General features: G+C 37.3%; 2 protein-coding genes across 2 annotated transcripts; one reads left to right on the top strand and one right to left on the bottom strand.

Moving 5' to 3' along the window:
• Positions 1-501: 501 nt before the first annotated feature.
• LOC134793507 (aminoacylase-1-like) lies at positions 502-10,172 on the top strand. Its single transcript, XM_063765085.1, has 9 exons — positions 502-622; positions 1,840-2,009; positions 2,377-2,548; positions 2,787-2,936; positions 4,259-4,329; positions 4,815-4,925; positions 5,722-5,817; positions 8,713-8,846; positions 9,687-10,172. Exons 1-9 carry the CDS (start codon positions 538-540, stop codon positions 9,889-9,891), a joined length of 1,194 nt encoding a protein of 397 aa, XP_063621155.1. The 5' UTR covers positions 502-537; the 3' UTR covers positions 9,892-10,172.
• Positions 10,173-10,514: 342 nt separating this feature from the next.
• LOC134793998 (uncharacterized) lies at positions 10,515-11,551 on the bottom strand. Its single transcript, XM_063765704.1, has 2 exons — positions 11,318-11,551; positions 10,515-10,966 (listed from the first exon to the last, which is right to left on the bottom strand). Exons 1-2 carry the CDS (start codon positions 11,421-11,423, stop codon positions 10,749-10,751), a joined length of 324 nt encoding a protein of 107 aa, XP_063621774.1. The 5' UTR covers positions 11,424-11,551; the 3' UTR covers positions 10,515-10,748.
• Positions 11,552-13,717: the final 2,166 nt, after the last annotated feature.

Raw genomic sequence — 13,717 nt, 5'->3', positions numbered from 1 at the left:
TAAGTAGTTATACAACTGTTAGTGAGAATGTAGTCAACGATGGTAAACAAACATGGAGGCTATTCTGTTTTAACAATTTAATATGAATTCATTCTCAATTTGATACGACCTTTAGTCGTGTTATCACGCATCTCACGCGCACCAATAAGTGAAAGCGAAATGCCTTATGAGACGTCTCCTGGGGCCTTACCATGATGTCCTTATTGCGATTTTGCTTAGGACCTAAACTGAATTGCTAAATGACGGAGTAGACGGATAGGTAAGTCGCATAACTCGGTCCCTTAGCGATTCTGTTTAGGTCCTAAACTCACAACAAACAGAATCGCAATAAGGACATCATGGTAAGGCCCCTGATTGCATTTCGTCAGCACCACTCAGCGTGCGTCGCTAACGCTGATTGGTGCTCACGGTCAAGGTCGTATCAAAGTAAGATGAAAACAGAATCGGCCGCATGCATTAATGTGATAGTGTTGGTTGATCAGTTGTTTACTGGGCGAAGGGCTAGGATACAGGGCGCACGTACGTATTGAATAAGCAATGGATTCGTGGGAAAACGATGAAGCTATACAACGATTCAGGGAATATTTGAGGATACCCAGTGTGCACCCGGATGTGAACTACGGTGAGTAACATTTAGGTAGATACATAATTACTTTTGGAAAAAATACGGAATACGCATGTAAAGAAAGTAGGGCATGCTCCCGGGAATTCCCGGTTCTCAAATTCCCGGGAATTCCCGGGAAGTTTATAGTGTCAAAAGAACCGGTACTGAAGACCTGGTACCGGTACTTCCCGGTTCTCATCATATGACTATTTATTCGCATTTCAATAGTAGTAATGTTTTAGTACTTTAGCTCCCGAGCATTTAATAACATTTAATAATGGTGATGCGAAACGGAGGACCCAAATAACCCGACAAACTAACCTAGTAAAGTAGGATATTTTCAATCGATATTACGGATATATGGTAAATTGTAAAAAATCACCCAGTTTTCTATTTCAATTTAGTTTTTATCTGAAACATCGCTCAGTAAGGTAAACATACTGGTGCTCGACGCGGTCCCAGTACATGTCATCTTGAAACTTAAGTCATTGTCAATAGAGATGACAGCAAGGTGTTATCTGTTGGGCATTAGCATGTCGAGCACTAGTACGTTTACCTTACTTTTATGCCGGTTACATAAGTTTCGTAAAATAGGTTAGAACGCCAATTAAAGTGTATTTTTTTTAAATGAAATAAGTCATTTATTAATAATTCCGCAATTATTTATATGAAAATAAGTCATTTATAAAGATTGTACGCTAACACAAACAATTTATTACAAATTATCATAAGATGCCTTGAGAACCGGGTAGAACCGGGAATCCCGGTTCCGGCCATCCCCAGAACCGGGAAATGAAATTCTTGGTACCGGGACCGGTACTGCATGCCCTAAAAGAAAGTAACTATCCAAATATTCCAAATTAATAATTAATTTAAAATCATTTTTAAGTAAGTAAATAATATTTTCACACACAATAAGTATTAATTGCATTTATATTCGTGGTAATACTTGTGCTTATTATAAGATTAATTTATTAATTATACGACTACGAATATCCGTAGGTGAGTCAAATGATTGAAACAGTTTTCGAGCTAGTAAACATTTAACTGTCATCTTAGTGCTATTTCTATCTATATATAATGCAAAAATAGTACCTAAATAGCGCAACACCTATGACAATAATAAGGCACGCGGCACTATATAGAGGTTAATATACCCTTGTATTCATTACTACTCTCTGCTGAAACTAAGAAATCTTTGCCTATTTACTAACTTAAATAGATGGCTTTTGCAGACGAGTGTGTGGAATTTCTGAAACGCCAAGCCAGTGAGCTGCAGCTGCCCGTGGCAGTCCATGAATTAATACCGGGGAAGCCCGTCGTGGTCATCACCTGGGAGGGCAAGGAACCACAGCTCCCGGCCATACTGCTTAACTCACATATGGACGTCGTGCCTGTTTATGAGGTAGGAGCCTACTACTCAACTCCTACATGGATGTCGTATCTGTTTATGAGGTAGAACTCAGGTAAGAGTCAGTACAATCTTTGAAGAAGCCTGCGATGGTGATCGATCACAGGGCCACAGCTCCCATAGACATACTGCTCAACTTACACATAGACGTCGTGCCTGTTTTTTGGCAAAGGCGGTAGCCCGTCTAGGTAAAAGCCTGTGAAGGAAGACTAGGTACCTCATATTCAACAGAAGGATATCATGTTATGATTACCATCATTGAGGGAACAACTGGTGACGATGATAATTTTGCTAAACTTTTGCTTTTAAGTACAAGCATAGTTACATTACTTAACGATTTAGGATGAATCCTTTTTTTTAGGAGTTCTGGACACATCCACCCTTCGAAGCTAAAATATCTGAAGACGGCTACATTTACGCTCGCGGCACTCAGGATATGAAGAGTGTCGGAATGTTCCACTTAGAGGCTGTGAGAAGACTGAAGACGGCTGGTGTCAGATTGAAGAGAACTGTCCATGTGTCCTTTGTTCCCGGTGAGAAAAAAAGTGAAAAATTCCTAAAGAAAATGATGCTAGATGATCAATTTGAAGACATTAAGAAAAATGAGACATTTTTGCATTCAACTTTTTTTTGCATTTATTCCATAACAAGTTATTAACATTACCTAACCGATTTGATAAACAGATAATAAGAAGAAGAAGAGAATAAGAATAAAGAATGAGCTTAACATTTACATCATCGGAATTATTTAAGGTTTTTTTGGTTTTTTAGACGAAGAGATTGGTGGAGAGCATGGGATGCAAGCGTTTGCTCAGTCTGAGCAGTTCAGGGCCTTGAACGTGGGCTTTGGACTCGACGAAAGCTCTCCTGCTATAAGCACGAAGGTCATTAGGGCTTTTAATGGAGAAAAAACTAACCGACGTAAGTAAACCCTAAAATGTAGGAATCACATCAGTCACTAATGGTTTTTGTTTTAATTTAAAGTGTTTGGGCCGAAATTGTTTTTGTATAAGAACCTTTTTTTTCCTGAGTACCTACGGGAAGGGTTATGATTTTCGAAGTCTATTTATGTATGTATGTTCACTATACCTTATTGAATAAAGTGGGTGACGTATTTATGTACAGTCAGCAGCAGAAGTTGCTATGGGGGCCAGGTATCCAAAATGATCTGACGGGACTTTATTGTTAAGGGAAGAAGTTGAGCGTGTCTAGGTAATTTTGAACACCTCGCCCACCTAGCAACTTCTGCTGCTTACTGTATAATATTGTACGTAGGCTACATTTCAACTAACTTGGAAAAACGGTAGTTGGGTAAGTTAATGTTTTCAAATATTTTACTTGTGAAATAGGAACTACGTTTGCCAAAACTGCAGTCCGCGGACCGCATCTGGCCTGCATTGAATTTTATTATGACATAGTACTGAAGTCCCTAACATTTTTGCTGTCGCACTACACGAGGGTACCTACTTGTTATATGGCGGTGTTGACACGTCACTGTGTTGACAAAACTTGGGAAATAATATGCTTAAATATGAGTAAGATCTAGATAACAGTATTTAGCAATGGAAAAGTCTAGATTGGTCGGCGCGACGGTGTCCAGATGTTAATCCACGTGGAAGTAGGTTTATGATTATGATAATCTTCAACATTAGTGAAATTGCAATAGGTAGGTAGGAAAATGTCACTTTGTGCTTTGTTGCCAGTTTTAGAGTGTTTATTTGGTTCGAGAAATACTTTATGACTTCTTTTAAGAATACTATACGACTTAATCTACTGTATCCTTTGTTGATTAGGAATTAGCAATTTGTAATTATTTGATAAGAATAAAATGGTGGTATTTAAAAGCATATATGTCAGTGCCACACCCGATACAGGTATCGTGTAGGTATTGAGAGTTGAGACAATTTTTTCCCGTTAGACCTAATATATGTAAGCAACAGGCCTATTCGGATTTCGAGATAATCACAAGATCTTGAGACGATTTAGAGATCAACTAGATCTACATTAGATATCGACTAGATGTGACTTGGATATCTAAGTCATAACTTGTCGAAATCGTTCAAGAGGACCTCCAGAATCGCGGAAACGTCAAATTTGACATATCTATCTTACAAATATCTTTAAATTATCCGTATCGTAACTTGTTGAAGTCTAGTAGAAATCCAATTCATTTTCCGAATCGAGCCGTGAATCGAATTCCAATTACTTAAAATAAATAAATTAACAGTTCCTTAACATTTCAGAGCTAAAAGTGACTTGCAGAGGAAACCCCGGACACGGTTCTTTGCTTTTGTCTAACACAGCAGGGGAAAAGGTACCTACACTAAAAAACAACAGTTAAAATAAAACCTAAAGTTTCATTCTATGGAACTTGCTAGTCTATGTAAACAAACCGCCATACTGAAATCATGATTTAGTGACAGTTTCAATATGGCGGTTTGTTAACATAGTTAGCAAGTTCTATAGAATGATACTATATTTGAGAGAAGCCAAAGCCATAAGAGTCATCTATTAATAACAAGTAATTAATTAAAAATATGATATTGCTGATGGCCTAGGCCTAGCTTATGAGTAGGTATGTTGCCCATATATGTTGCCCCGAGCTCCTTTAGATAGGTACACAGCTTAATTAGTTAAAGATAACATAATTTGTAAACAACTATGTATTCGAAAGAGCTTGATGAAGCAGGCCTACTTGAATAAAGCATTATTTTTTGTTTGAGTTAGCTGTATTCCCAAACATATGCAGCTATGTAGTAGGTACTAAAATCTAGTACTAATGTTTTTTTTTTCTTTTAGCTTCATTACATATTGGACAAATTTATGAAATACAGGGCAGGAGAAGTGGAAAAACAAGCCCAAGGCACGTGGATTGGCGACTTGGTCTCAATCAATTTAACACAGATCGAGGTGAGATTAAAATATGTGACTATAGGTACCATTATAACACCTATACTCCGTATCTTTAGGTATTTAGATAAAAGTAAACCAACAATTTGTACATTTTTAACCGACCAAATACAAAACCGCCTAGATCCGTCACTGAACGACCTGACTTTAACCTACTTTATTTGATAATGTAATGTTTTCATCTATCCTCAACTGGCTTAAGGCGCCATTTGAGGGCAGATTTTGTTTACTTTTATTTAAATACCTAACGATACAGAATATACCTATGTATATATCTATGACTGTAGTTTAGGTACATACAAACAGGCCAGGGATTACTAAACTATGCCCCGCAGACTATTCTTATCTTTCAAGGCTCATTTCTTACCGTCTCGTTATTTTTATCCTACCTACTTTTTAATGAGCAAGATATTTAATATATATTTACAATACATGCGTTCATTCTTGATAAAATTTCGTTCACATTATCATTATCGTTCTAAACATTATCTGTCACCTAGTTATAATATAACTTCCCGAAACGATAACAAACCAATATTTTACGCCTTACGAAAGTTTGTAACTGCTAGGAACTCGGCGACAACTATTGTCACAAGGCGCTTTATTAAAAAACTGGCCATCTACGAGCTGGGCTGGTTCCGTACCATTAGGTACATATTTATTTACTATTTACGAATTCGCTCTTGACCTTTTTTATTTATTTTTTCTAATCCGTGTAATTCTAAATAAAATAAAGTTCAAGTAGCGAGCAAGTATTTAGTCGATCTTCCATATCCAGTGTCCCTACTTTTTTCAGGGCGGCGTTCAAATCAACGTGGTACCAGACAGCCTTACTGTCTATTTTGACATCAGGATACCGCCAACACTTGATCACGATGCTTTTGATGACATGGTAACTAATTACAATACTAACGTATGCCCACGATTTAGTCCGCGAAGACGTTCTTAAATTTTTTTAACGCCATAGGTATTTACGCCGGAGATATTTGAATGATAAAAAATCCTTTCTTAAGGTGGTTCGATTTACATACAAAATTCAATCGCATTGCATTAAGTCACTACACACTATTAGTACATAAATATTTCCGCATTTATCTACTTTCGAATATTCGTTTGCGCGAAATTAATAGGAAAACAATGTTTCATACAGAAATCATGCAATAATCATAGTTAAATTTTCATCAATTTTACGTATGTGTGTGTCACAAATGTCGTGTACAGATACATTTGCGACGTTGCCATACTATTTCCGACGTTGCCGGGCTGACCACGGCGCGAATTTGGAGTGCCGTCATGTTTAGTGCAATTTTGTTGACAGGTACTTAATTGACTGAAGCGAGAATAAGTACCCGAAATTCGTCAGCTTAGCTAAGAACTATCATGGCGTGTTTTGCAAACAGTCGCTTTTTTGCTTTCAATCGGAAAGTTCCCGGTTCGATCCCCAGCATTGTATGCTGGGATATAACTTTTTGTAATTTTTTTACACCTAAATTTCGTATTGTTTTTTTTATATGTTTATTTAATTTTTCTTATTTTCAAAAAGCAAATGACTACGCGTATTTGTTTATTTTTTACAAAGATAATTAGAAATTGTACTCTACCTAATCTCTTTGATTTTTACAATCAGGACATCCTCACTGCAATAAAAAAGAAATGTATAATATTTCCTGTGGTTGAAAATAATGGATTTTTTGTCCATGAATGAAGAACACAATTACAGTTACTACCAGGTAAGTAAATTATAACTCGATTATAACATTATTAGAATCCATATTGTTGCATCATCTTTCTTCCTATTACTTATTATTTCTTACATCAGAGATTTTTTCCTATCATGATTTATTATATTATATTTCTTTCAGGTACAGGGACTACTACGGATAACAAATATGAAAAAAATGTATGTTCAAAATAAAAAAAATACTTAAATAAATGTTTTCATTTTATTTTAGGTAAAACCGGCCAAGTGCGAGTCGGACTCGCAAACGACGGGTTCCGTACCATTATCTATAAAAAAGGGTCACCCATCCAAGTACTGACCCCGCCCGACGTTGCTTAACTTCGGTCAAAAATCACGTTTGTTGTATGGGAGCCCCACTTAAATCTTTATTTTATTCTGTTTTTAGTATTTGTTGTTATAGCGGCAACAGAAATACATCATCTGTGAAAATTTCAACTGTCTAGCTATCACGGTTCGTGAGATACAGCCTGGTGACATACAGACGGACGGACGGACGGACAGCGGAGTCTTAGTAATAGGGTCCCGTTTTACCCTTTGGGTACGGAACCCTAAAAGCTGTGAAAATCAGGTATTGAATATTTTTTTTGAAAACGTTGATAAAGTAATTTATTGATAGAGTCTGTGCGGAAAGAGAAGAGTCTTGAAATGTAGGGGAGCCCATACATTCTACGACTCTTCTCTTTCCGCACATACCCTAATACCAACTAATACTGAATATCTGGGGGAGCGGTGGTGGCCTAGCGGAAAGCGCGTGCGACTTGCAATCCGGAGGTCGCGGGTTCTAACCCCAGCTCGTACCAATGATATTTGGTACGAAATATCATTTGATACCTATTTACCGAAACCTATTTATATACCGATACCTATTTTTCGGTGAAAGAAAACAATGTGAGGAAACTGGACTAATCCCAATAAGTTAACTCTCTGGGTTGGAAGGTCAGGGCAGTCGCTTTCGTAAAAACTAGTGCCCATGCCAATTCTGGGATTAGATGCCAAGCGGACCCCACGCGAGGAAGAAGAGATTGAATATCTGGGAGACCGACCAAAGCTTAGAAAACATAAAAACTCAAAAATGCGCGTTTTCTCACAGATCAGACCTAGCTAAGAGATCCAACCCCTTATAGCAAATTTCATTGAAATCGTTAGAGCCGTTTCTGATATCATCCAAATATATAAATAAAAATATATATATAATAATTGCTCGTTTAACCCTTCAAGTGGCAGGACGCCGGCTCGTGGTCGATTACTTTAATTAAATTTCAAATTTGACTAATTAATATAAAGTTTAATTTCCAACGACTGAAAAGTGACGTTGCCACTTGAAGGGTTAAAGGTAAGATAACACAAAAAGACTAAAATAAACAAAAAGAAATTACCTACTCGCACCAGTCTTGAACCCCAATCCTCTTGCACGTATTTCCACGAACATACCGTTACGCTATTGCAACATACTTACGTTGTGTGAAATTGTCTACTACAAGGATCACGGAAACACTGTTTGCATGTATGAGTAATAGTAGGAAAAAGCGTGACAGCAACACTCCGTCGAATTAAAAAGGTGGTTTTTGCACAATGAAGTATTCAATGTTTATTTTAATAGTTCAATATTTATTTAAAGAGTGCGCGAAACATACTTTTAAGTATACAAATACCATGACCATTTCACAAAAAAATAAAACCTGAAATTTTGCAAAAGTGGTGCCATCTAGCGAGAGTTAAGTTTTGAGTAACCTAGGCGAACCACCTTCAAATTTAAAAATAGTTTCTAGTTTCAAGCTTTAGGCTTTTACTACCTTACCTGTTTAAACTGATGCACAGCAGTATTGTTTTGTCTGCCTATTCGGAACTGCTTTATAAATAGAAGATTCTTATGACCCATTATAATTCCTTAAGTAATCATTCAAGCATCTCACTGAACTTGCTACGCACATCGGAATTCCTAAACTGTCTAACTTCATTCCCATTCGATTACGACAAGAGTGATAGAGATGAACATAAATGTTTTTCGGATTGCGATTGTAAATGTTCACATTTTATAATAAACAGATCAGGAAATGGTGTACTGAAGCAGGTGAAGATGTGACATTCGAGTACATTAGGGATAATGCCCCAGTTAAGATCACAAATATCGACGAGAGCAATCAGTTTTGGACAGCTCTTCTCTGTGCAGTTAAAGAAATGTAAGTTATCTATACTTTGTGCATTCTAATTTGCGTTATTTGACACATGTCACTCACAACAGCAATACAACGTAAAATGTCTTGCGCATCGAAATCACAAAGGAAGACAATTGCACTGCGAACGTTTATGTTCTACGTCTTTTTTATTTTATTTTAGGGTTGGCCGGACACCACTGTTATGAATCGGTAGTCGTTTAAGTAAATCGATATGAATTTTTAATTTTTTTTTAAATAAAAATAAGGAAAAGGTGGATAATTAACTGTAAATATGGATATATTTATCGTCACCTAACAGACAACAAATTTGACACAGAAATAACATAAATAAACTTTAAAATAGATCCCCAGTTAGTTTCAATTTTGACGATAGGTGCGACCTACTCGGTCGGCGTATTAACAAATGCATTTACCTTGTGGAAAAACCATATAATTCTAGCTTTATCTAAATCTCAAATAAAAATTCATTATACATCACAAATCGATACCTCAGTCTTGGTGCCATCCAATCGTAATCGCTTGCTGTGACAATCGATTTGGGTTAGTTACATCTCTATAAACGTCAGTCATAATGTGTCAAATAACGCAAATTAAAATGCACGGAGTATAACCCGTACCATATTCCCGTATTTATAAGTAGGTACTTTTTTAATAAATTATTGAGGGGCATACCCACCCCTGCCCTGGGATCCAAGAGATCTGGCTATTTATTCTATTTGCCTAGTTTAGCGATATCGCCGGGGTTATTATGGTCTCTTTGTAAAAGGAGTTTACTAAAAGAATATGACTCTAAAGATTGAAATAAAGCCCTTTATTTTAATATCACATCGGCATTCATTCCAGGGGCTTCGACATCCTCTGCAACGTATGCCCCGGCACCACGGACGCGCGCTTCGTGCGCCAGCAGGGCGTACCTGTCATCAACTTCTCGCCGATACTTAACTCTCCCATTTTGCTCCATGCCCATGATGAGAGGATCCATGTTGATGTGTTCCGGCAAGGGATTCATATTATGGAGAAGGTGGTAGAAGCTGTTGCTAGCATTTAGGACAAATAATACTTATGTGTAATACCAGGCGTGGCTCACTCCGGGATTTCGTCGCTTTGCTAGGTAGGTAGCTAAAAGTACATCCACACCAATTTTGGTGGCTAGCCATAAGCCGCGCGTGACGCTGTCGCCACCTAGCGACCATATCTGTCCTGATCGTAACAGACGCGATTTGTTAGAGAGTGAGTCTTCTGTACCTAGTGCTATTATTTATTCTGTGGTAATACTGGCGTACCATTTGGGCTCAAATGTTTTCTATACGCTACATTCGGCGCGAGACCTTGTGAATTTGTTATTTGTTAATAAGGAAAATGACGGGACATCAAATACTTACTGTGTAATATAAGGATAATTGTACTTATTTATGTTCAATTAAAATAAAATATAAAAATACATTTGTTTTATTTAGTCCCACTGCCTAACTCTAAGAATACTACTAGAATCTTCTTCTACTACTCTAGAATAGTTCTAAAGATTTGCTCTATGTAGCCTTAACACATTCACTGCCCCTAACGCACATGTGCGTTCACCGTCATACAAGTTTGTTCCTAGGCCACGCCACCTGGCAGTGAATGCGTTAAAGAGTTTTTAAGACTAAGCCGAGCTTTATTTTCCGGTTTCCTGTCGCACTTATACTACACTTCTCATACAAATTAACTACTTAAGAAGTTGGAACACCCACTACGCGTACCAAGTATGATATACCCACAGGATAGGTTGACCGGAATATCTGGAAGATGTCATTAAATCCGGCAGAAAGGTAGTTTAGATAAAAACAATATTTAAGTTAAGACATTGGGTCTAGTTGATTAGTGTTAACGGTGCTGGGTTAAAAAAATAATAGTTGAAACGAACTCCTAGTTTATGTTGTTTCTGCCGAACTTTGGGTATATGTAGGGCCGGGTGTACTTGTTGTTGGCGAATTGCGCGTCGAAGCGCGCGTACTGCTGGCGCGGGCGCAGCCGCTGCTCCACGTTCTGCGCGAATTCTGCCATTATTTTCAGCAGCGAGCCGCGGGAAATCTCACCGAACTCTATGCCTGTCGGGTTCCGTTGGCCGATGTTCGGTTTCCATTCTGGGAAAGTACAGTATGTTTTGAGCCCCACATTAGACTGAAAGTGGATTTCCCATAGGTATTTGAACTAAATTGGAAGCTTCTACTCGTAATTCTTGACTAGGTATTGGGACTTTTATTACAGACAACATATCTGACTTTTCCACGTTAACATACACACATACCTTATTATAAATTATTTATATTATAGACATATGATTTAAGTTGGACTTTCCATTGGGCTCTACTCCAGATTTTAGCGAGAGGACATTCGCTATGACCTACCTCTCAATAAATCTTCTCTAGCAGATTTTAATCAAAACTTAATAAACAACGAGTTATGCTGTCCATAATTAATCCATAAAAACTTACCTGATTTATACCCTGGGTTAACATTTAGATCTTTCAAATATAACGGCACTCTAGCACAGGCCATCGTCCATGTGAGGACTAGTAAACAGCAAGAGTATAGTCCCATGTGAACAATGGTGCTTTCCGTCAACTACTGATAAGGGATATTGTTTGTAACGGCAGTGTTTGCTCGACCTAGGTACAGTGTTTACTGGGGTGCAGGTAGGTAATGCACCGTTGGTTTTCAGTACGACTATAGTATAAGCCATAGTACTGCCAGATACTGCTTAAGTGGGCAGTTATAAAACGTGTAACAAATAATTTGATGCCTAACAATTGAAACGAACTCTCTAAGGCCGGAGCCTCACTGCTGCGCACGCTATGTACACGACCCACGTTCCTATACAAAATTTCGTGGGCTTGCCCACGGTTTGTATTAAAACGTATGTAGCGTGCGCAGCAGTGGGGCTCCGGCCTAAATCCTTTTCAGTACTCGAGGTCATGAGGCCCCCACGCCGACTTCAAAGTTCATCCGTTTAAAATTTACACTTGGCCAACTATTGCATCCTTTCTCGCCTCGACAATAATGTGTTTTTCATTAACATAATTAGTTACTTAAACGCTTTAGGAGTTAAAATAATACATGAATAGTTCTTTAAATATAACAATAATTTATTTAAAATTAATTACCTATCTACCTATTATGTATACTTGTATAGTTATCACAAAATACTTTTGAAGCTCTTATTTACAACAAAATGCATCTACTAACAACATTTTAAGCACCATGTACGAATATTTTTGTTTTAATAATTTTCAAGTTCTGGTGAATAAAACAAGGAACAATGACTTTTGTACGAGTAGGAAAGTTGTTCTATTTTTGGAATTACCTAAGTATAGTAAGTATCTAATTCAAAAATATGACTGGGCTTGTTCCAGAAATATTAACTTAAATTATTTTCCATGTAAGTAGCTATATCATTTTCAGGCTTCAGCATATTATAATTTTCGAATATTCGATATGCGCCTGCTGACGATTCTTTTCCTCACTAAGAATTTCTTTAAATAAAATAGGTAAAAACAATATTCTAGTTTACTTTAAATGTTCAAAGTTGTACCAAATCAAAGAGGAAGTTCCTTAATACTACTGTACACAGGACTGGTGTAAAATTTAATAACTCGCTAATAAACTATACAGCGTGTATATTGATATTTAGCCATAATTTTTAGATGTTTCCAACGACTGTCATTGCTGTAATCGGATCGGACGGAAACTACAAACAAACTTCAAGTTTTGTACAATTATCTTTTGCTGTTCATTAGGCCCTATACTAATTATACAGGGTGAAATTTAATTCACTGGCCAAATTGAAACACCCGAAAGAACTCGAAAAAATATTAAACACGTGTTTTTTCTTTTAATACCGCTCAGTACATTTTTTTCGAAATAACTCATCATCAAGTTGTCCTAAAAACCTCGTACGTTATGGTGAACCGACAACTACCCACTACACACGCTTCTCTCTTATCAGTTAAGGTCATTGACACCCCGCCCCTCCCGCTGTTTGCAATCGCGTCACCAATTATGAACCCTATTGCAGCGAGATAAGACGCTTACCTACATAAGTTGCTAATTTTTCCTTCATACTTTAACGGGCTTAGAGCCATCAAAATGCAAAGGCAACCCATTTTTAATCTAAAATATTATTTCTGACTAATGATTATTAACAAAACGTCCGTGGCTTAAAAACAATGAGTAAAAACTAGGTCAGGAATCTTTGCATTCAGGCGTATTTAAAAAATTGAATCATCTTATGTACTTACATTTGATTAAAAGTCGACGCAATTAACGAAAGTCCCACGAGATGGTACTCTTGGATTCAATCCTTGTCTGCGAAGGCGTGGAACTGATTCCATTTCGTATAATCTTTGTGCACCACGTAAACACTCACCACTTAATAAATAACACCGTACCATTTCCTAATATTCCCGGTTCGAAAACATTTTTTTAAACCTTAGTACGCGCGCGATTATTATTTTAAGGTTGGCGAGTGACGAGTGACTAATCATTTATGCTAACCGTTATGTTTACCGCTAGCGCGGAATGGTTTAGACTACCCTCGAAATTGATAAACCTGCCTACCATCGCCAACACTAACTAGGTGGACCCTATTGCAACGATTATAAGGTTTAGTGAAGGTCAGATAAGGGTTTTGCTGATGTTGTTGTTAAAACCTACTATTAGGTTTGTTTACATTTGTGGTAATAGGGTGACCACGACTCGTGGAAAGTATTTAAAAATTGAAAAATGAAAATTAAAAAAAAAATGTACTCTTTTTTTTCGCTAAATAGATTCCTTAAGTGTAACCTAGTGCCTGGAATGAATATGGCCAGTGATTTAAATTTCACCCTGTATATCTA

This window comes from Cydia splendana, chromosome 9 (genome assembly GCF_910591565.1).
Source record: "Cydia splendana chromosome 9, ilCydSple1.2, whole genome shotgun sequence".
In the NCBI taxonomy this organism is placed as follows: Eukaryota; Metazoa; Arthropoda; class Insecta; order Lepidoptera; family Tortricidae; genus Cydia; species Cydia splendana.
The sequence above is the reverse complement of the archived record's forward strand: the minus strand, read 5'-3'. Positions and strand labels throughout refer to the sequence as shown.

Bases quoted from the DNA above. Each gene is read 5' to 3' on its own strand.
- LOC134793507 (XM_063765085.1), top strand. From the start codon at position 538: ATGGATTCGTGGGAAAACGATGAAGCTATACAACGATTCAGGGAATAT. The intron at 2,937-4,258 runs GTAAGTAAACCC...TTAACATTTCAG, and splicing joins TGGAGAAAAAACTAACCGAC to AGCTAAAAGTGACTTGCAGA. The intron at 4,330-4,814 runs GTACCTACACTA...TTTTTCTTTTAG, and splicing joins CTAACACAGCAGGGGAAAAG to CTTCATTACATATTGGACAA.
- LOC134793998 (XM_063765704.1), bottom strand. From the start codon at position 11,423: ATGGGACTATACTCTTGCTGTTTACTAGTCCTCACATGGACGATGGCC. The intron at 10,967-11,317 runs GTAAGTTTTTAT...GTACTTTCCCAG, and splicing joins TAACCCAGGGTATAAATCAG to AATGGAAACCGAACATCGGC.